This window comes from Ctenopharyngodon idella, chromosome 8 (genome assembly GCF_019924925.1).
Source record: "Ctenopharyngodon idella isolate HZGC_01 chromosome 8, HZGC01, whole genome shotgun sequence".
In the NCBI taxonomy this organism is placed as follows: domain Eukaryota; kingdom Metazoa; phylum Chordata; class Actinopteri; order Cypriniformes; family Xenocyprididae; genus Ctenopharyngodon; species Ctenopharyngodon idella.
Genome location: NC_067227.1, coordinates 23,002,763 through 23,024,204, shown reverse-complemented (window position 1 = coordinate 23,024,204; position 21,442 = coordinate 23,002,763). Strand labels below are relative to the sequence as shown.

The 21,442-nt window shown below is 36.6% G+C and overlaps 1 protein-coding gene across 6 annotated transcripts in view; it reads left to right on the top strand.

Annotated features, from left to right (window-relative positions):
• The window catches only part of nfic (nuclear factor I/C), a 128,486-nt gene that overhangs the window by 93,821 nt on the left and 13,223 nt on the right, over positions 1–21,442 (top strand). For 3 of the 6 annotated variants that reach the window (XM_051904611.1, XM_051904613.1, XM_051904612.1), the window contains exons 5-10: positions 2,071–2,194; positions 4,551–4,675; positions 8,770–8,880; positions 11,757–11,941; positions 15,885–16,144; positions 17,715–17,800. In XM_051904611.1, coding sequence (XP_051760571.1) covers positions 2,071–2,194; positions 4,551–4,675; positions 8,770–8,880; positions 11,757–11,941; positions 15,885–16,144; positions 17,715–17,800 — 891 coding nt within the window. Of the gene's footprint in view, positions 1–2,070; positions 2,195–4,550; positions 4,676–8,769; positions 8,881–11,756; positions 11,942–13,359; positions 13,975–15,884; positions 16,145–17,714; positions 17,801–21,442 lie in introns of those variants that run through there. The other 3 variants (XM_051904614.1, XM_051904615.1, XM_051904616.1) reach the window with 3 other exon arrangements.

The following is a 21,442-nucleotide window of genomic DNA, read 5'->3' as shown; positions in this document are numbered from 1 at the left end:
TGAATTACTATTATTACTTATTTGACAAATTAAAATTGTGGGATAACACAGCGCTGTTTTACTTGGTCAAAAAAATCATACTAAAATACATTTGAGCATGTTGAAAGTTGTTATAACGTTACTCTCTGCGTTAGCTCGTGGCTGGTATGAGACACTTGTTGCACACTGCAGTAAGCTAGATTAATATTAGAATATCATATTAATAAAAGCTGGATGACTTGTGTTGCTAAATGGCATGTAATTAATTTTAAAATATATTGTATGGTGGAGAAAATGCTGTATTACTGTTCCTACAAATAAAGCTCATTCTGATTATGCTATGTTAGCCACTTGACAAAATAGCGTTGTCACTGATGCATGGGACAAACATGTTACTCGCGGTAAAGCAAGAAAACAAGAGATTCAAACAATAAGACTAACCATGTTGGGCTATATAACAATTATTAGTTTTCTGTCAATAAAGGTATCTAAAAGGGTCTTTGGTGTTTCCATGGTTTCTACGGAAATAAAACCAGAAATGACAGGCGACGCAATGACACAGGCCATTACACTGGTTAAAATTGCTGATTTCTCTGGATTTAAACATTGTTGGAAACATTTTGGGATAATGGAAGTACACAAGTCAACACAAAATATAACAAAATATATAATATGTATTGTTCTAGTGGTTTTTGGATATTTTTATCCAAAAATCTTACATATTGTGCCTTTAACCAACATGCTCAAACCAGGTCTAATGTACTCCTACACAATATTTGATATACTTATTATGCTTTTGCTGTAGGTCACAGTCATACCTACTGGAATAACAAGCTCATTGTTCCCGCATTGTATTTACATACAACACATTCAGACATAACTGAACACACCTGTCCATTAAGCTTGAGCTATTACGTGCAATCGAACATAAACAGAGTAATGGAATTATTTAAGGAAAGAGTTCAGCTCAGGTAAGAGCAGACATGCAGTGGCACATAAGCCTCGCTTTGGTTTAAACATGATTGTGTGAGATTACACCCACCTAATGCAAGTATTTAACAAGTCGTGCTGCAAACCTCTAGTTTACTGTACGCTAGATAACAATCACAAGTGTTAAACATGTCAATAAAGAGTCACGGCTAATTCCCAAATATTCCTCTGTGTGATAGTGGTGAGGGATTTATCAGGATGTGCACTACAGTAGTCATAATCAACTGCACTACAGTATTTACCTTCCCACGCAAAAGTACTGTGGCATTATTTTGAAATTTACCATAGTACTGAATAATTACTATTTTCATTTACTATATTTTTGATGCATGTCCAAAACACATGGTATTATAGTGATACGATGTCCAAAATGGTATCATGGCAATACCATAGTACTTTTTTTTAGTTATTGTTATGAAAAGTACACTACCGTTCAGAGGTTTGGGGTCAGTAAGATTTTTGTTTTTTGAAAGAAAGAAAGAAATACTTTTATTCAGCAATGATGCATTAAATTGATCAAAAGTGACAGTAAAGACATTTATAATGTTACAAAAGATTTAAATAAATGCTGTTCTTTTGAACTTTCTATTCATCAAAGAATTCAGAAAAAAATGTAGCAAGTTTCCTCGAACATTTTAAGCAGCACAACAGTTTTCAACATTGAAATAATATGTGTGTTCGACTTGTGCTGCAGTTGTTGTGCTGCGCAGACTGGTGTATGACATGATCACATGATTAGAAAGGTCTTGTGACACTGAAGACTAGAGTAATGGCTGCTGAAACTGAAGCATTCCCATGACAGGAATAAAGTACTATAATATATATTTTTAAATTTTAATTATATTTCACAAAATTACTGTTTTTACTGTGTTTTTGATCAAACAAATGCAGCCTTGGGCAGCATAAGATACTTTCATTAAGAAATCTTACCAGCCTAAAACTTTTGAATGGTTGTCTACATGTTTGTTTGTTTATAGAAATATATAATATATAAATATTTATATAAATAAATATATGAAACGGTTCTACAGCCAATATATTTTTTTTGTTTACTGCTATATGCTTATAGTAACCTGTGTATGTCTCCATATGTGTTTGCAGCACCGGTGGTGACGGGCACGGGGCCAAACTTCTCTCTCGGAGAGCTGCAGGGGCATCTTGCTTACGACCTGAACCCTTCAGGGGTGGGAATGAGGAGAACCCTACCCAGCACCTCCTCTAGTGGGTCAGTATTCCTGTCTCCACCACACATCTGCCTGCAGCGGGCAGAAATCCTCTTGTCAAAGGCACTCTGTCCTTGAGCTACTTTTGACTTGTGATGAGATCTAATCTGTGTTTGTGTGTGCATGTATGTGGTTTGAAAAAGAATCAAAAAAAGACAAAAATGAAGCCACATCTGTTTATCGCAATGCAAAATTGGCTCACATTAAAATAAGGATTCCATCCATGTCCAGCTTTGATGAAGTCATAAACATCCTCTGATTCAGTTCAGTGGATCAGTCTGATGTTAATTAAGGAGTAAAGCATCTTTATCAGATAGTTTTGTCCACATTTGTTGTCACACATGTTCTTTTCAACATCTGATGCATAATGACCATAAGTGATGACCTTTGACCCTTTGATTATGATTCTAAATGACTGTCCTTTTCATATGTCATTGTTTTTTATTGATAAGATCTAAAGAACACTTTTAATCAGGTATTATTTATGTATTTGTTGTAGTTAACTTTTCATGACTGAAAATATATCTGTCCACTGTAGGACATCATACATTAATGGGTTATATATTTGTTCATTGGGCATTTCAATGGGAATTCACATTTATTTATATAGAGCTTTTCACAAAACATATTGTTTCAAAACAGCTTTACAGAAAATGCATGTGTCTACATTACAGTTTAAAGTAATCTGTTATCAGAGGTGACTGTCCAAGTAATCTCCATATTTCAGAATTGTACAGATAATACAAAGCATGCAGTTAGCTAACATCATGTATTAATTTTAGGAAGAAACAATGAGCTCATTAAAGTAATTATTAAGTTGTGAACATAGTGATTACAATATATTAATCCTTTGAACTTTGAGACTGCATCAAATATGATGCAACTTTCAATGATATTTTAATTTATTATCAAATATCATTCATCTAAATCTATTATTAAATATGTAAATATGAATAATCTTAATTTTATTAATAAATAATATTTTAATTTGTTATTTATATAATTATAGTATTTTATTTAATAAGTTCATGACAATAGTTGTTGGTTAATGGCTAAAAAATGGCATAGAATTAAAGGGGCGGTTGATTATGATTTAACTTTTTTAACTTTAGTTAGTGTGTAATGTTGCAGTTTTAGCATAAACAACATCTGCAAAGTTACGACGCTCAAAGTTCAATGCAAAGGAAGATATTTTCTTAATCGTTATTTTGGCTGCGTGAGATTCTCCAGCTTTGTTGTTGTTGAGCAACCGAAGCACAAGCTGTTAAAGCTCCGCCCTCTTTTTGAAAGCGGGCCAGGAGCGGCAGCTCATTTGCATTTAAAGTGACACACAAAAACGGAGTGTTTTTGCTCACACCCAAATAGGGGCAAATTTGACTATAAATTTGAAAAACTATAATAAATGATCTGTGGGGTATTTTGAGCTGAAACTTCACAGACACTTTCTGGGGACACCAGGGACTTATATTACATCTTGTGAAAAGGGGCATAATAGGTCTCCTTTAATATTTTTATGTAAAATTTTAATGTGATTATGTTGTCATTGTGAAGTACATTTTTGCCTTTGTTATTTCATAACTCAGTCAGACGTTTTCTTTTTATATAACTTTCCCAACAGCGGCTACATTGTAGATGTTTGTACACCAGCTGTTGTTTTTGAGTTTTGTGGTTCTCCGTGTTGCCATGAATTCAACAGCCTGCAGCAGTTGCTGATTGGTCCAAACCAGAATTTGTTTGGCCTATTTATCTGAACCAGGCTGAAACTGTGGAGCATGTGAGATTTCGGGGCAGTTAGACAAGGCTTTGAGAGTTTTAAATGTACCTGTCAGCATCTTGCCATGATAAATGTTTGCTGTTAACTATTGCTATATTGGCTGAATTAGACAGAGGGAGCCCGAGGCATTTTAAGCTCAAGACACCAGTACACCTCAGTGACAATAAGATTTGTCATGTGTGCGTCAAGGCAAAAACCACCTCGGGCGATACACAAAGCTGAATAAAAACATCACAAAACTACATCCTTACATGCACCTGGGAAAGATGATTGAGTGTGAAAGGAACATGGCCCCTCACTCAGGTCTGCTGAGGGCAGTTTATTTGATTTATCTGCTTTTGTGGTTAGCCAAAGCCTCAGTCCTGATTAATGTGCTTATTTTCCATTAAACGCACTGTAAAGCTAAAACAAAAGGTGAATGCAATCTGCTCATTGTAGTCAAGTGCCTTGGAAAAGCAGGTCCGAGGGGCATATAAGGCACGTCCAGACAGTTTGGGAGAGCATGTGTGTCTGAAGGTTCAGCTAAACAATGCTTTGCTCCATCATTCATTTTCTCTTCTCTTTCTCCTTTTTGTCTGACACAGAAGTAAGAGACACAAATCAGGATCCATGGAGGATGATATAGACACCAGCCCAGGGGGCGAGTACTACACCTCTCCCAACTCCCCCGCCAGCAGTTCACGCAACTGGCCAGAGGAGATGGAAGGAGGTCAGCCTTGTGTTTGAACTTACAATACAGCATTTTAACATAGAAATATAGAATCATAAATGGAAGTGAAAAGGTTGATTTGCTTTGATTTTACCAAAGGTATTCTGCATTATTTATTGGGCAGTATCTTTAGAACTAGGCCATGAACTTACAGTGAACTTGGACAATCCCTATGGAGCAACCCGGGCTATGGCACAATGGTGACGGCTTATAGTGATTGTACCAGAAACCTTTCAGTTCCCTTGAGCTTTGACCTCTAGACCACACCACCAATGATACAGTTCCTTTTGTACATGAGGGCTTGCACAGCTACTTGTTATTACACTACTGTAGTCGTCTAGTCAAACTACACTGTAAAAGTGGATATGTGGAGTTATTTTTAGGTGATCTAACCCTTAAAATTACTTTGGCCGATGTAAGCTAATGAAGTCAGATTAGTTTGGACATATTAAATAATATTTTATTTTTATTAAAAAAATTTTTTTAAATGTTTTTTATATATATATATATATATATATATATATATATATATATATTTCTATTTGCTTTGATTTAAGTACTTTTATTTCAGTTAACTGCCAAGGTGACATTTCTAATTTTTGTTTAAGTTTTTTTAAGTTTAAGCTTCAGCTTGATTTCAATTAACGAAAGCAATTTTACATTTTTTAATATTTAAGTTTTAATTGGTCCATTGTGCGGTTCATTTTGAACTCCAAAATATTAAATATTTTGTTACATACAAACATAATGACAGAAATACAGCATTTTCAGAAGAAACTTCTTCCTGCTGTCACTATGTAGTGTACAAATATACCTGAAATGACGTGATCTAGTCGACACAGATTCAAAGCAATGAATAGTGGTAGAACTAACCGATTTGTAGACTAGTGGGTGCCTATTGTGCATGAAGATTTTCATCTTCATAAGCGTAGTAGTGGGCCTCATTTTTGAAGCACATTCAGATAGTGAATGACAAACATATCAGGTTTTCAACTGCAGTAGAGGAAGTCTAAAATCACAAGCTTAGGCTGGACTTGGATTTGAATTTCCTTAACGTAGTGCCAAATCCTAATTAATTCATGAACTCTCGTTTTTGTGAAAGTCTGCAGAAAGCAGTACTGCACTCTGTTCTGTAGCTTGGAGCAGAATTTTTCCGAACTCAGTATTTGCTGTCTTATCATACTGAGAGAGATCTACTGTATCACCGTAGTCAATCGTTTGAACTTTGACCCTTCGGTTGTCTACTCTGCGAATATAATTTTTTCGTTATACTTTTGATTCCTTGGGATCTTCATGAAGCACTTCTAGGTAAATGGCTTATAACTAGAATAACTGGGTTGTCTGGTTTGCTCATAATGCTAATTTGTGGTTTTCATTTCTGTTTTTGAGGAGTTTCAATTTATGTAGCAACATGTCAGACATACTGTACATTGGGAATAACTCATGTGTGACAGTGCATATCAGAATCACGCTCGATGCTAAAGCATAACTAATGAATGACATGGGTGTGAAGGATCACTGCCTTTGATGCTGTGAATAGCTGAAGGGTTTTGACAGCCATCAGCCCAACGTAAAGACCCTTAAAAATCTTATAAAACCATTCTAGACAGCTCTTTTTATGCTGAAGCAGCTTGACTAATTTCGGATAATGTAGGGCAAACAGTAGATACAGAAACCATACTGTAATCCACTTCTGGGTTTATGTAAGGGGAAGTTTCAATGAGCAATCTATGTAGGGGGAGTTCAGTTTGTGGGATCATAAAAGGATATGTGCGGTTCGTAGGTGAAAATGTGATGTTGATGCTTTTTGTTGTGTGATCTTGCTGAGTGTGCTTTTAATAATATGTAAAATTAGTTCAATGGAAGACTGTGTTCTAAAACCTAGTGAGCCCCTATGGAAAGAGCATTTTAAGGCAACATACTATAGGCTCCTTTCAAGAAGGCTGTTTATCTGAAGTATTTTGCTTTAAGATATTTAGTTTTTGGCCAAAGGCTTGTATCCAGAGAATGTAATCTCATAATGCATTGCAAAGAGCTCAGAGAAAAAATAAATTTAAGATCACAGATTATTATAAATACACTACTGTTAACAAGTTTGAGGTCAGTAAGATCTTTTAATGTTTTTTTTTTTTTTTTTTTTTTTTTTAAGTCTCTTATGCTCAGCATATATTTGAAAAATTATTTTAGTAGTTTATTCCTGTGATGGCAAAGCTGAATTTTCAGCAGCCATTACTCCGGTCTTCAGTGTCACATGATCCTTGGTGGTCAAGAAACATTTTATTATTATGAATGCTGAAGACAATCAGTTCTTGTTCTGCTTAATATTTTTTGTGAAAACTTTTTGATCCACTTTTGTAGATACTTTGAATAGAAAGTTCAAAGAACAGCATTTATTTGAAATAGATTTTTTGTAAATGTCTTTACTGTCACTTTTGATCAATTTAATGCATCCTTGCTGAATAAAAGTATTAATTTCTTTAAAAAAAATCATACTGACCCCAAACTTTTGAATTATAGTGTGTTTATATAAAATATATAACATATTTAATTTGATGTTGAAAAATTTAAAAAACTGTTCTTTTACCCAGTATTTAATCCATTTTTGTTTATTGAGTATTGTGGCATTAGCTTAGCAAAATTCTAATGAAAATGAGGTTTGATGACGGTTAGGAGGCTGTGTTCTGTGAAGTAGGTGGCAAGGCAGCTCACTACGTTTTGGAAAAGAAGAAAAATGCCCTAAAGAAAAAAAAAACATAAATTTAAAATTCATTTGCATGCATTAAGTCAAACAGTTTCATATTTATTCATGAGAAAAGTACAAAAAGATTTCAAGTTTGTATCTCTAGATCAGCCTAAAACCTTCAGAGTTTATTGTGTGATTAGAAAGGTGCTGAGTTGGCATTTCAGGCCTTGCATAATATCTGACTTCTGTCACACCCTTGTGAATATACATTAACCCTCGAGGCAAAACTGTTGTTTAAGATCTCAGGAGACCTGCTTCACCCCTCCCCATTGATCTATAACTAGCAGGCATCTGAAATCCATCACTGTGTATGAAGTAGCATTAATGTTCTCATATCATCCTCTATGGCAAATCCCATCAACGTACACACAGCTGAACCCCCTGCGGTGACCCGTTGCTGCCCACCTAACTTCCTGTCTAGACGTTCCTAATGAGTTTCTCTTTAACAATCCCTCAGCTGATTGCTCTGTGCTCTGGCTTAATGCTCACCTTTACAGGTACTTATGGTTTGAGATCTGAAGATTAAAATATGGTGTTTGGGAGGGAAACTCTGACCATTTATGATTTTTGTCCCTAATGGTATCGTTCACTCTAAAATTAAAATTCTGTCGTTCCAAACCTGTATGACTTTTTCTCTTCTGCGGAACATAAAAGAAGACATTTTGAAGAACGTTGGGACTCTTTCAGTGTTTGCTCATTAAATACAGTGAGAGATTTTTCAAATCTTCATTTGTATTCTGCAGAAGAAAGTCAAACATTTTTGAAATTGTAATTTTTGGGTTAACTTTCCCTTTAAATGACATTATAAAACCGCAAAAAAAATGAAAGAACATTGAATGAAGATGTTCATATATCCTTCTTTGAAAACAAAGCAATTTCTGGGAACTTAAGAAGTCACTTATTAGGAAAAACTTCTATGTAGAGAATGTTCTAAATAGATGACTCTGGAAGCATCCATATGGAGAACTGTATCATTGCATTGACCTTAAATACCTGGTGCAGATCCTCAGCTACAGACATATTTTCCCATAATCCCATTGGTCTGGCCGCAAGAAAAGAGTGCACTCTCTGCATTGCACTGCAGCACTGTCAAAACCCCGGTTATCTCATCACACTGCGCCACCTTGTGGTCAGTTCTTGTGACTGGAAGCATCTGCTGTGACCTGACAGAAGCATCGAGAGTGACCACGCAGTGCTCGTTAATTAGCTGACGAAGCTTTCCTTTAGACTCAGAAAAGTTTGTCCTTGTATAGAACAATGGAGCTGAATTTGCAGTATTCCGTATTAGTGAAGCACGCGCTTTCCTCCCCCTCCTCCATCTCTCTCTACTTTTCTCTCTTTTTTCACACAGGAATCTCCCCTACAGTTAAGAAGACAGAGATGGATAGTCCATCTCCTCAAGAGAGCTCTCCACGTCTCGGCTTTACACAGCACCACAGACCTGTCATTGCAGTGCACAGCGGTGAGGGGACAACACACATGTGCATATATCTGTCTGTTCTGTCATCACAGGCCCAACATTGCACACGCAAACACAGCAAATGGCTAGTTGGGAGAAACAAATGTACATTTTCTACTCTTGTGTTCAGTTATCCAAACCATCTCTGCTAATACAATCATATCATGTACAATCTGCTTATACTGTATGTGACCCTGTTAAAAGTCAACATGAATTGCCATTTGCAACCTATTTTGCTTCCTTAAAGGGTTAGTTCACCCAAAAATGAAAATTCTGTCATTAATTACTCACCCTTGTGTCATTCCAAACCCGTAAGACCTTTGTTCATCTTCGGAACACAAATTAATGTATTTTTGATGAAATCCGAGAGGTTTCTGACTCCTCCATAGACAGCAGTTGACATAGTGAGCGCAGTGCAGTGCTTCCGTGTTTATGTTCGAACGCCGGCTCAGTATTGGCCGACGCTGTACACGTGAGCGGCACAACGCATGTGTGTGATGCTGACGCAGGAGTCGGTCAATAATGAGTCCGCGTTTGGACGTAAACACGGAAGCGCTGCACTGCGTTCACTACGTCAACTGCGTAGGAGACTGACATGGGAGAGAAGAAATTGTTGAATAAAGTCATTATTTTTGTTTTGTTTTTGAGCACATAAAGTATTCTCGTCACTTCATAAAATTAAGGTTGAACCACTGCAGTCACATGGACTATTTTAACGATGTCTTTAGTGCCTTTCTGGGCCTTGACAGTGGTGGTTAAATTGCTGTTTCATCAAAAATATCTTAATTTGTGTTCCGAAGATGAACGAAGGTCTTAGGGGTGTGGAATGACACGAGGGTGAGTAATTAATGACAGAATTTTCATTTTTGGGCGAACTAACCCTTTAATGTCATGTTTTCCTGCAAGGACTTTATTTTACCCATCAGGAATCGATTAGATGGTAAAAAGTTGTAATAACATACCAAAATGGAGCCACACTGAGTGAAAAAATTGCCTAGATAGCTATTTAGCTGTTGGTTAACGTTATATTAAGTGATGTCAGTAAAAAGAAATTTATTTCAGGGCAAGTTATTACATTTTGATGAAACATTATGAAGTCAAACCATTTTTTTCTTAGGAATAACATGAATTGTTCATAATGAGACCAGGAATGTACATTAAAGTTGCGATGTGATGGAAGTATGACAGTTTTTTTTCTTCCGCTTTGTGATGTACATTCGAGTGAAATAGATTATTGAAAAATAAATGTAGGGTGGGCACTGTCCATCCATTGTTGATTGGATGAATGCTAATCTGAATGCAGCCACTTGTAAGAAAGGGGCAGAGTTTAAAATTGGCCTAATTGACCCTTCGCAAAGACCTGCCCCCCTTAGTTACTGTCTCTTTGTTTCGACAAGCCATGGCGCACTCTCGCCACCCATCATGTTCTCACAGAGTGAAAAATACATTGCAGAGCAAAGAAGGACACTGATAATACGCCGACAGACAAGACAGAGCAGGTTATTTTTGGTATGAAACAAAGTCTCAGCTTTCGAATTTTGTCATTTTTTAAGAAATTTAAACAATAAATACTGTTTTGTAGCTATTTAATTTGTCGTGACAGATCGCTGTAACATCTCAGTTCAAGCTGCATATTAACCAATCATCTATTCCTACTAGTAATAAACATGAATTAACATTAGAAGGTATGTTGTTTCAACCGCAGAAAGACATCAATACACATCATTTTTTAAGGTCAAGTCCACCGATGTTAATTTATTAACTCTCCTGTCTGGTTTGTTAGTCTGACAAAATGGTGGATTCAGGCCATGATTGGTCAGATCGCCTGCCAATCAAACTCCTGGCGAAGGGTGAATTGATTGGAGAAGTCTGGCGTACATCATCAGAGAGAAGTCTGTCATTTCACTAGAAGAAATTCTGACAATTTGATGAAAAAATTATGGGGTCAAAAAGATTTTTAGAAAATAAAGTGTGTACCGATAAATCATTGACGATTTTATTGGGCTGAGATGTGGGTGCTGTCTCTGTCAGGACATTTCTTATTGGAGTACAGTGATCTGTCGTCTCCAAAGCCTCACAGCTGGCTGAGTTATGCTCTAACAATTAGCCTGGCTGTTCAGATGAATTGGTGGAGCGTGTCAGCCATATGGTGCCTGCACTGAAACATCCAACCGATATTACTTCTGTTGGGCATTGCCACATGTGTTACAGCAAACAAAGTACTCTATAGAGAGTTATGATGTTTAAATATGACAGGGACGTGACAACTGAACAAAGCTCTTTAATTAAGACATTGGTTATGTGATGCTTTATCAAATGTGTCACTAAAATGCATGGGGTGAACATTAATGTGCTTGCATATATACAGATATACTACCATTCAGAAGTTTGGGGTTGTTATGGTTTTGTAATGTTTTTGAAAGAAGTCTCTTATGCTCACCAAGCCTGCATTTATTTGATTACAAGTACAATAAAAACAGTAATATTGTGAAATGTTGTTACAATTTAAAATAACTGTTTTCTATGTTAATATATTTAAAAATGTAATTTATTTCTGTGATGGCAAAGCTGGATGTCTAGTCTTCAGTGTCACATGATCCTTCAGAAAATATTCTGATATGCTGATTTGGAGTTTAAGAAATATTTGTGCTCCTTAATATTTTTGTGGAAAATGTAATACATTTTTTTCAGCATTTTTGGATGAGTAGAAAGCTCTATTCTAATTATAATCTACATTATAAATGTCTTTACTGTCATTTTTGATAAATTTAATGCATCCTTGCTGGATAAAAGTATTGATTTCTTTAAAAAAAAAAAAATACTGACTGAATAGTTCTTGAATAGTTCCTTAAAGGCAGAGTATCTTTTTTTTCCTTCAGGTATCTCTCGGAGTCCTCATCCCTCCTCGTCTCTGCACTTCCCTGGTGCTCCCATTCTCCCCCAGACCGCCTCCACCTACTTCCCGCACACGGCCATCCGGTACCCCCCACACCTCAGCTCTCAAGACCCGCTCAAAGACCTGGTCTCTCTGGCCTGTGACCCGTCCAATCAACAGCCCAGCCCGGTAAGATCATCCCATGGAGCATTTAGACACACATTATTTGACTTTCAGCATGCATCTCTAACAATCACAGATCAGGGAATGTGAAAACATATCCCAAATCATCCAAACATCAGTTCAACCTATCAGCAGCCATAATATTTGTAGGACCCCATATGGGAATGTGAGCCAAGCACAGCTCTGAGCCTGTCGTGTTTATTTATATTCAGCACTGAATTTGTTAACATGTCAAATTAAAAAATAGTTGAATTTGTACTTGAAGAGGTCATATTCTCCTGGCCACTTAAAAACCTTATGGGATACAACAGCAAAATCTGAAGCTCCTGACTTAGTGGAGGAAAAGTGCTGTTGCTCATTCCACATGCAACGGGAGCATTTCTTAAAGGGATATTTACCTAAAAATGAAAATTCTATCACCCTCATGTCGTTCCAAACCTGTATGACTTTCATCTATAGATCATAAACACATTTTGAGAAAAAAGTAAATGGTAACCCAAACCATTTGAAAATCGCTTTGTTTGTGTTCCTTAGAGACAATACAGGTTTGGAACGACATGAGGGTGAGTAAATGATGACAGAATTTTCGTTTTGTGGGTGAACTGTCCCTTTAAAAAAAAGACCATTTAAATCTTCAGGTCAGAGAGAAGGTAATTGGAGGGGAAATTTTTGGGAAGAAAAACAACGCAAGTGAACCTCAGGGAAAACAATTAAATGATACCAGAAAGGATGAATTAAAAGATCAACTACTTACTTCCTGTATATACAGTATGTTTATGTGTGTGCAAGTGAGAGAGAGACAGACAGAGGGAAAAAGAGACAGATAAACATGCCATCATGTGCCCTACATGGATCGTAGCCCATGTAATCTAAGCCAAAAAGAGCTGACCATTGCAAGCATGCAGCCTCGACAGGGTCAGATTTCACCCTTTCCGTTAAAACAACCTGCAGTCTAAACACCAGCGTCCATCAGCCCTGTTTCCTTCAGATGGCTAGGTATATGACTCATCAGGGGCGTGGATGTCAGGTCGGCAGTGCTTTCAACAGCGCCACTTAAACAGATTTGAGTGAATTTTTAGTAATGTTTAATTGTGTATGCTTGTTTCCCCTAACTTAAAAGTAATCTTAAAAAACACCAATAAATTTATTAAATATCCATAACGGTTTTGCTTTCCAGCAGTAGTGTCATACTTTTAAAATGGCTAAAATATTTTATGTAAGTGTCATTTCTTCTCGTAATCACTTATCATATACCCCAGAATGCCATCTGAGTAACATTACTGACTCATATCCTCAACGGGGTGAGCAACGTTGTGATCTTTCTGCCTGTTCTGACCATGGACCAAGAATTAGCACTGGCTGGGTCACTTCATTCTGACATTGACATAAAGAACTAACACAAAGTGTGAATGACTTATCCTCAGGGGTTCCTGTAGGAGAGTCATGTGCCATTTCCACGTCAGACAGAGTGAGTGAGTGAGTGAGAGAACAGGAAATACAGCCAAGAAGGAGGAGATCTCTGTGTCTAGGGGTGTTGCTGATGTTGGCACATAAATGGGGGAAGAGAGAGTGCGTTTGAGGGAAAGAAAGAGAGAGAGACAAACACATTTATGAATCTTGCCCTGTGGCAGCCGGGCCCAGACGATTCTGCAGACTCATTGAAATTCCCCCTACTGCAGTCTGACTGTAGCCAAGCAGTCACAAAGAACAGCCGCACCGACCCATAATGCCGCTGACTCACTCACCGGCTATTGTTGTGCAGGGCAGTGAGTGTGCAGTTTTACTTGGCGAGAATGCAAACGAGAGCCAAACCCTCAGAGAGAGAAAGAGAGCATGATGGAGGGTTTTATGGATTTGCGGCCAGGGTAGAACGACAGAACGATGCATTATGGGCCGTTCGCTAGAACAGTGTGCACAACGTTACTCTGTTTCACCCAAATAACTGCTGATGGCAGGAGGAGGTGGAGATACAGTATGTGACTGGACTTTAAAGTTTCATCAGACATTTTTTTTAATGGGACACAAAGTAATTTTTTAAAAATAATGTATGCCTAAAGAAATGAAGTACTTTAGACAAATAAAGCATGTTTGGAAAAAATCTTCTGCTTGCATTGACTGTAGCATTTAGGTATCATAACATTATAATGTTCAGTATAAAAAAATGAGTATTCATTTTGAGATTTGATAAAGATTACATTAAAGGGTTAGTTCACCCCAAAATGAAATTTCTGTCATTAATTACTCACCCTCATTGTTGTTCCACACCTATAAGACCTTCGTTCATCTTCGTAACACAAATTAAGCCGGCATTCGGACGTACACACGGAAACGTAGCACTGTGCCAACTGCTTAACAGATTGACAGGGAACAGGAAAAATTGTTGAATAAAGTCGTTATTTTTGTTTTGTTTTTGCGCACAAAAAGTATTCTCGTCACTTCATAACATTAAGGTTGAACCACTGTAGTCACGTTGACTATTTTAACAATGTTTTTACTACTTTTCTGGACATCGAATGTGCTAATTTCATTGCTTTTAATGGAGGATTTCATCAAAATTATCTTAATTTGTGTTCCGAAGATGAACGAAGGTCTTTAAATTATTAGTGTTTTTAAAGGATAAGTTTGCAGATTTTCAACCATTTTTAAATGTGTAATCAGATCTCCTGTTTCATTTGTCAGTTAAATTCTTTTGGCAGTTCTTTTGTGAAAACTACAGATCATACTTCCACATTTTTGTATCCCTGCTGACAGACAGTCAGATTGAGCCCAGTGCATTATGGGTGTTGAAGTTTCCCTACCTTTCTGACAAAAGGAAACAGCACAGCCTTTTTTCTCTGTTTTCAGTAGTCATGTAGCACTGATTTAAAAAAAAAAAAAATTTCTACCTCGTAGACAGCCACGTTTTAAAAGCCCATCTTTCATGCCAGCATTGAATCACCCCTTTAAGTGAGCTTTAAGTGAGTGTTATATGATAATAATGTAAAAATGTTTGTACTCTAAAATCTCTATGTTGAGATCACATAACCAGGCGTGTCTTGAAATTAAACTCCGACATTGTCCAGGGAATTTCAACTTATCTGCAGCATGCACACTCCAGAGCAGGTGGGGGCAGCAGAGAGGCTAATGCGTTTTAGAGATTCTTACAGATAACAAATAAGATGTATTTCCTAATTCTGTGTTCCATTCACTGTCGAATGTGGGATATTTTTACTATATTTTGTATTAGAAAAATTTTGTCTTGTGCATGGACAATGAAGCAAAATGGCAACGCTAGCATGTTTTGCAGTTGTGCAATTATCAACAGAGATGGTTATTTATTATTTTTTACACAACTGCCTCTTTAAACATTTGCTTAACAGGTTTTATTATCTGTAATGTAGGAAGTAATTTTGAAATCATTCCTGTAGCTCAAACAGTTGCACTAGCAACGACAAGGTAATGGGTTCAATTCCCAGAGAATGCATGAAATGATGAACTGTATATCTTGAATGCAATGTAAGTTGTTTTGGATAAGAGCGTCTGCCATTTATAATGTAAATGTAATGTAAATGAATGTTTACAATTAACTGTGTGCCCTCAGTGTCATGGATCTTTATCAGTGTCAGGCTTAAGAAAGTTTGAATGTGCCATTCTATTACACTTTTCCTAGTAGGACGTTGGAAATTCCGACTTTTTAAAATGAATGGAACACTGCATTAGTTCACAAAAAAACAACATTTTATAGAGCTGTTAGAACCTGCCGTGACGTCAAACATGCTATTTAGCTAGTAGTCCTAAATATGCCGAGACCATTAAGTATTTTAAAGAATTTGAGGAAGAAAATCAGAGCTAAAGAGAAAGTAACACAAACACAGAGACAGTAGATGCATGTATTGTGATGTTAGCTGTGTAGAGGCAGTGAGGTGTCCCTCCCCACAGTGGCTGATTGTTGCCCTCTCTTCCTCTGCAGCTGAATGGCAGTGGTCAGGTGAAGGTATCCAGTCACTACATCTCCTCTCAGATGCTGGCCCCCCCGCCACCCCCCGGCCTGCCCCGTCTGACGCTGCCCCCAGAGTCCAAATCCAGCACCACCTCTGCAGACGCAGCTGCCAGCTCACCCACATCCCCCAGTAAGTGGGACGCTTGCAACCCATCCGTTCGTTCGCCCTCTCTGTCCCAGAGACCCAGAGATAGCCAAAAAACGAAACAGCAGAACACACACATCAACAGGTAGAGTTAAATCCCAGGGTTTAATGAAGTATACATAATATCAAGCAGAACAAGAAACCTAATAAACTAATGGCTGGCTCAGAGTTAGTGGTCTGGCTCATGTCACAAACCATTTACACAGACACTAAGACACACAACTTGGCTGCTTTTAATTGGATTACACATTTTATCATATATATATATAAATATATACAATTCATAAATTTGAGTTTTTTCTGTTTCAAATAAATTCTGTTCTTTTGAACTGTCTATTCATCAAAACATTCTGAAAAAAATATATCATGGTCTCCACAAGAATATTAAGCAGTACAACTGTTTTCAATATTGATAAAATAATAATAAAAAAGTAATAAAAGTATTTCTTGACTAAATCAGCATATAAGAATGATTTCTGAAGGATCATGTGACACTGAAGACTGGAGTAATGATGCTGAAAATTCAGCTTTGCCATCACAGGAATAAATTACATTTTAAAATATATTCAGATAGAAAACAGTTATTTTAAATTGTAATAATATTTCACAATATTACTGTTTTTACAGTAAAATTTACTGTTTTAGGTGAGCTTTAGAGACTTCTTTAAAATGGTAGTGTATTAATTTGTTTATTTATATTTTTAATCAGAATAAACATTGCTTCATAGTTTTTTTTGTTAATTAGCATATCTATTGGCTTTTTACAGTTACCAAGCAACGTTGCAACTTGGCACATAAATATATATTTTAAAACCGCTTCAAACTGAACTGTCTATTATAAAAAATTTCAGTGTGAATGTGATTTCAGTGTGTGAGAAACACAACAAGCGTCTTTTCATCAGTAAACTGTATAAAAGATACATTTGGATGACGTGTCGATCATCTTTAATGGGGCCAGTGCTTGCTGCCCTGTCCATTAATCATGCTAATTTAATTATTAATGCAGAGAACAGCTCAATATGTTCACCATCCGCTGTGCTGCAGAATCCCCGATGATCAATCGCCTCGATACCCCATCTCACACTGTCAGACTCGATGCTCGGCATGATTATTCAGCTAAAATCACGTCCCGTAATCATGTCAGCTTATCCAAAGACCCGTTTGATAAAGATGGGTTGTTATGTTGTGTGTTCTTTATTTACCACTGGGAGGATTTCTAAAGAAGCATAAGAAAGCACATCAGCTTCTGTAATTGCTGATAATATAGTCTTCAAGAGATGAAGGCGCACATTCACTAACAACAGACTAGATTTACATAAGCAGACAACAGAATGAGCCTCTGCTAGACAGAATATTTATTTACACAGTCTGACGGTAACAAACACAGAAACTGACCCAGTTGCAGCATCAATTCAATGTCTGTGTGAAACAGATGCACGCCATGCTCACTCAAACTGTATTCGAGATCTAAATTGAATATAGTAATGTTTACCTGTGTGATTTAAACACTAAATCCACCAGGAACGTTGAAACGTTACTTGAAACTGATGTCACTGTTTGTGATATCAGAGATTTGCATGAGCATTTCTCAACTTTTTGACACTCACCACTTTCTCTATTCTACTCTTAATCGCAAATTTCTCCCTCTCTTTCAGCATACTCTGCTCCCGGGACGCCACCTGCCAACCGCTCCTTCGTAGGAATTGGTTCTCGAGACCCTGGCAGTCTGTATCAGGCACAGGTATCACAACACAATCCTCCATACACATTTATTCACACACAAATTCACAGATCATCCACTCTCAAACAGACACACACACACACACATCAGATTAAAATTTTAATGCTCATTATAGACTAAACTGAATAACTGCATTTTAACTACTGGAAACTTTGACTTTTTCTTGATAACTTTCGGAAACCTAAGCACCATGAAAATGTTGAAAATTCAATCTTGATTTCAAGCAGTGCATGAAAAATTCCCTTGAACCCCAGTGCCCTGAGGAACCACTTCAGCAGCGGTAGTCTGGACCCACTGAGAGACCCAAGCCTTCTGTGTTCAATTATAGATCAGAAATGAGGAGATACAGTAACTACCGCTAGACCCTCGGCTGCTGAACGAAATGTGGTCTTTCACATTAAATATAGAGCCAGCCAATGTAGATACAACACCTTAACCAATATATGATGAATTCATAGAATGTCTGAAAAATTATTCATCAGTATTTTTTCTTGTTTTTTTTTAAAAATAAAAATAAGATTATGTAATATTGGTCAAAGAATATTTTTATTTATATACAAAAATATATTTTTTTAATGTTTTAAGCATAATTTTTTTAAAGCACAAACCTTTTGTGCTTTTGCAAATTATTACTTACTTTTTATTATTATTTAATTGTTTAAATTATTTAAATATATTTATTGCAAAACACAAAATTACGGAGCCCCGCACATGACATGCAGGAAAATAATATGTATATAATTAACAAATTAACAATTTGTTCCCACAAATTACTAATATGTCAGCGTGTTTTACTAATTCATTCACTCGTTTCAAGTAAATCTTGCGCACGTTATAATCATTCATTCCCTTGTCTTACTAAATCATTACATAAACCTTGTTTTAGTTCAGAACGAGGGAACAAATGAGTTCAAATTGACTACGATTTACTAAAACGAGCGAACAAATTATTAAGCCGTGGGAACGAATTCTTAATTTGTGGCCACGATATTAGGGCTGGGACAATACATCAATGCAACATGAATCGAGAAATGATTCTGGATCGATTCCGATATTTTCCGAATGTATTGGGATTCTCTCTCGAATAGATTCTGAGCTCAGTTTTTAACAGCAGATCACACTTTGTGCTTTAGAAACAGCCATACTCTGCTTCCTTCCAATTCCTTACACACACACTTGAACCTTATATAAAATAATAAATTCATAAAGTTCAAAAAGGTTGAAGTGAATTACAAGGGTGTTTGCAGTGGGCTGTTTACATTAATCTCACATCATAAAAGCATTCTGAGGTGCAAGTACATTCTCAGACTCTTCAGCGCTCTTCTTCATGAGCATTTGAGTGTGCAGTTAAAAACTAGCCTAGAAGCGCCATCTGCTGTTAAAAACTTAAGCTCAGAATCGATTCAAGAGAGAATCGTGATGCATTCAGAAAATATCAGAATCGATCCACAAATCATAATGCATCGATATATTGTTCCAGCCCTAATATATATATATATATATATATATATTTGTCTGCATTTCATGTATGGGGCCCTGTATAAAATGATTAAATGAATGGATTTTTTTTTGCACCATATAATCCTATGAATTCAGCCTTCACATTTATTAATGAAATGGTAAACTTTTGCATGCTCAGCAAAATCCTGACCTTATTTTTAAAAGGCACAATGCATCTGACATTTTTGTGAAGCTTCACGAATCCTAGAGGACATCAGCCCCTAATAAATAAACACTTGAAAGGTCTTCCTTGAGTAATAGCTGCAGTTACGTTTGATTTGGCTGGGGAATGCGGCAGTGCTCAGGTAAAGTCTGAACTGTGGAGGTGATTGAACTGCATGGTTCGGGAGTCCGAGCGCACTGCTGCATTGCAGTGCTTTTAGCTCCATAAAAAAGTATAAATGCACTTGACCGAGCCATGTGATGAAGAGAGAGAGAGACAGGAGAGTGATCAATGAGTAATGGAGGACTAGTGTGGGTTAGTTTGTTTTTGAAGTCATTACTTGAAAACCTTCAGCCTAACAATCGATAAGCAGACACAGCAGGTACACAGTTAATACTGTTGTTTTTCATGCGAGTTGTGCTCTAGAGAAAGTCAAAACTTTTCTGGCTCTCAGCTAGATGTGTGTTTGTATCCCTGTGAGAGTATCATGAGCTAAGAGGGAGGGGAAAGAAGTCGTCAAATAAACGAATGGGGGAAAGGAGGTTCTTGCTCCGAGATGGTCACGTCCAGGGCTGTCTGGTTGCTAGGGGAAACCAGACATGATGTAATTGCCGGATGAACCTGTGCTTGAGGAAGTGGAAGAGTCCACTGCAGACCCATCAAATTGACCAATCTGTCTTACACAACCGAGACTAACACAGGACCGCTCTGGGAATCACTGACTGTCCAGGCATAGTTTGACAAAACACAGTTGTCCTTTTTTTCTTTCACTGTCAAAAGTGAGTATAGTTGTTGCACATTTTCACTTTCTCTGTGAGCTATTTTTAAACTTATAAAAGACTTATTTTAAAATATTTTTTTGTTATTACCACAAACATATTTTTTCCTGATATTTTTATTTTCTTTTTCACTCTTTTTTTTTTTTGCTCTGTGAAAAGTGAAACTGAAGTCATGAGGATTTCTACCTGATTTGACCATTAAAAAAACTAAAATGATTATTATAATAATTATTATTAAACAATATTGTTTACTTGAATCTGTTATTTTACTATCATTTATTATAGTTTTGATTATTTTAGAATTAGTTTTTAGTTTAATATTTTGCATTTGATTTTTTTAAGTTTTAGTAATTTTGTTATTTGTCATTTTTATTTACATATCTATATTTTTTTTTTTATGTCAGTTTTAGTTTTACTCATTTTAGTACATCAAGTTAAGCTAAATGAAAATGTAAGATGTTGCTTTTACAACTAACTAGCTGAAATAAAATAAGTTTAAGTTTTATTATATTTCATTTTATTTTATTTCAGGTAACATTTTTTTCATAGTTTTAGTTAACTTCAATAACTCTGACTTGAATACAATCAGGTAAAAAAAAAAATGTATTCCCACATGAAACAGATTTTTTAATATACCTGTTTTTTTCCTATTACATTCTTTCTATCTTTATTTTTCTTTCTTCCCTCCGCTTTACTCTCTCGATCTATGTGTTTGTATTAAACTCAGAGTTTAATGGACTTTTGTTGTTTTCTTTTCTCTGATGAAAAGGGTACGTTACTAACAATCTTTGTTTTTAGAGGAGCTTGTATTTCAGCCTCACCTCCAAGCTCTCCCAAAGCATTGTAATTAAAGGGAGAGACTGTCATTTGTTAGGCCTTTGTGGTCTAATATGTCCCCCTACTTGGACTGTGAACCCGCCCTCGTCTCAGCTTTATATTTTCATAACCTAAACCACCTGTCACCAAGACAAAGCCTGTAGCTTTTATAGGGAACTAAATATTTTGTTTGGAGTGAACGCCTAACCACTGTTAGCCTGGGCTCTACTGGTTGCAGTGTTCTCAGGACAGACGGAGTGAGTGAGAAAGTTTCAGCTTTGGATGTGCCCTAGTGCAAAATGAAAATATGAGGCAGCTGGTAAAACGAGAACGGCCATGTGATGAGACAAAGCTGGAATGGTTTCACTCCAGATTTTATCCTTG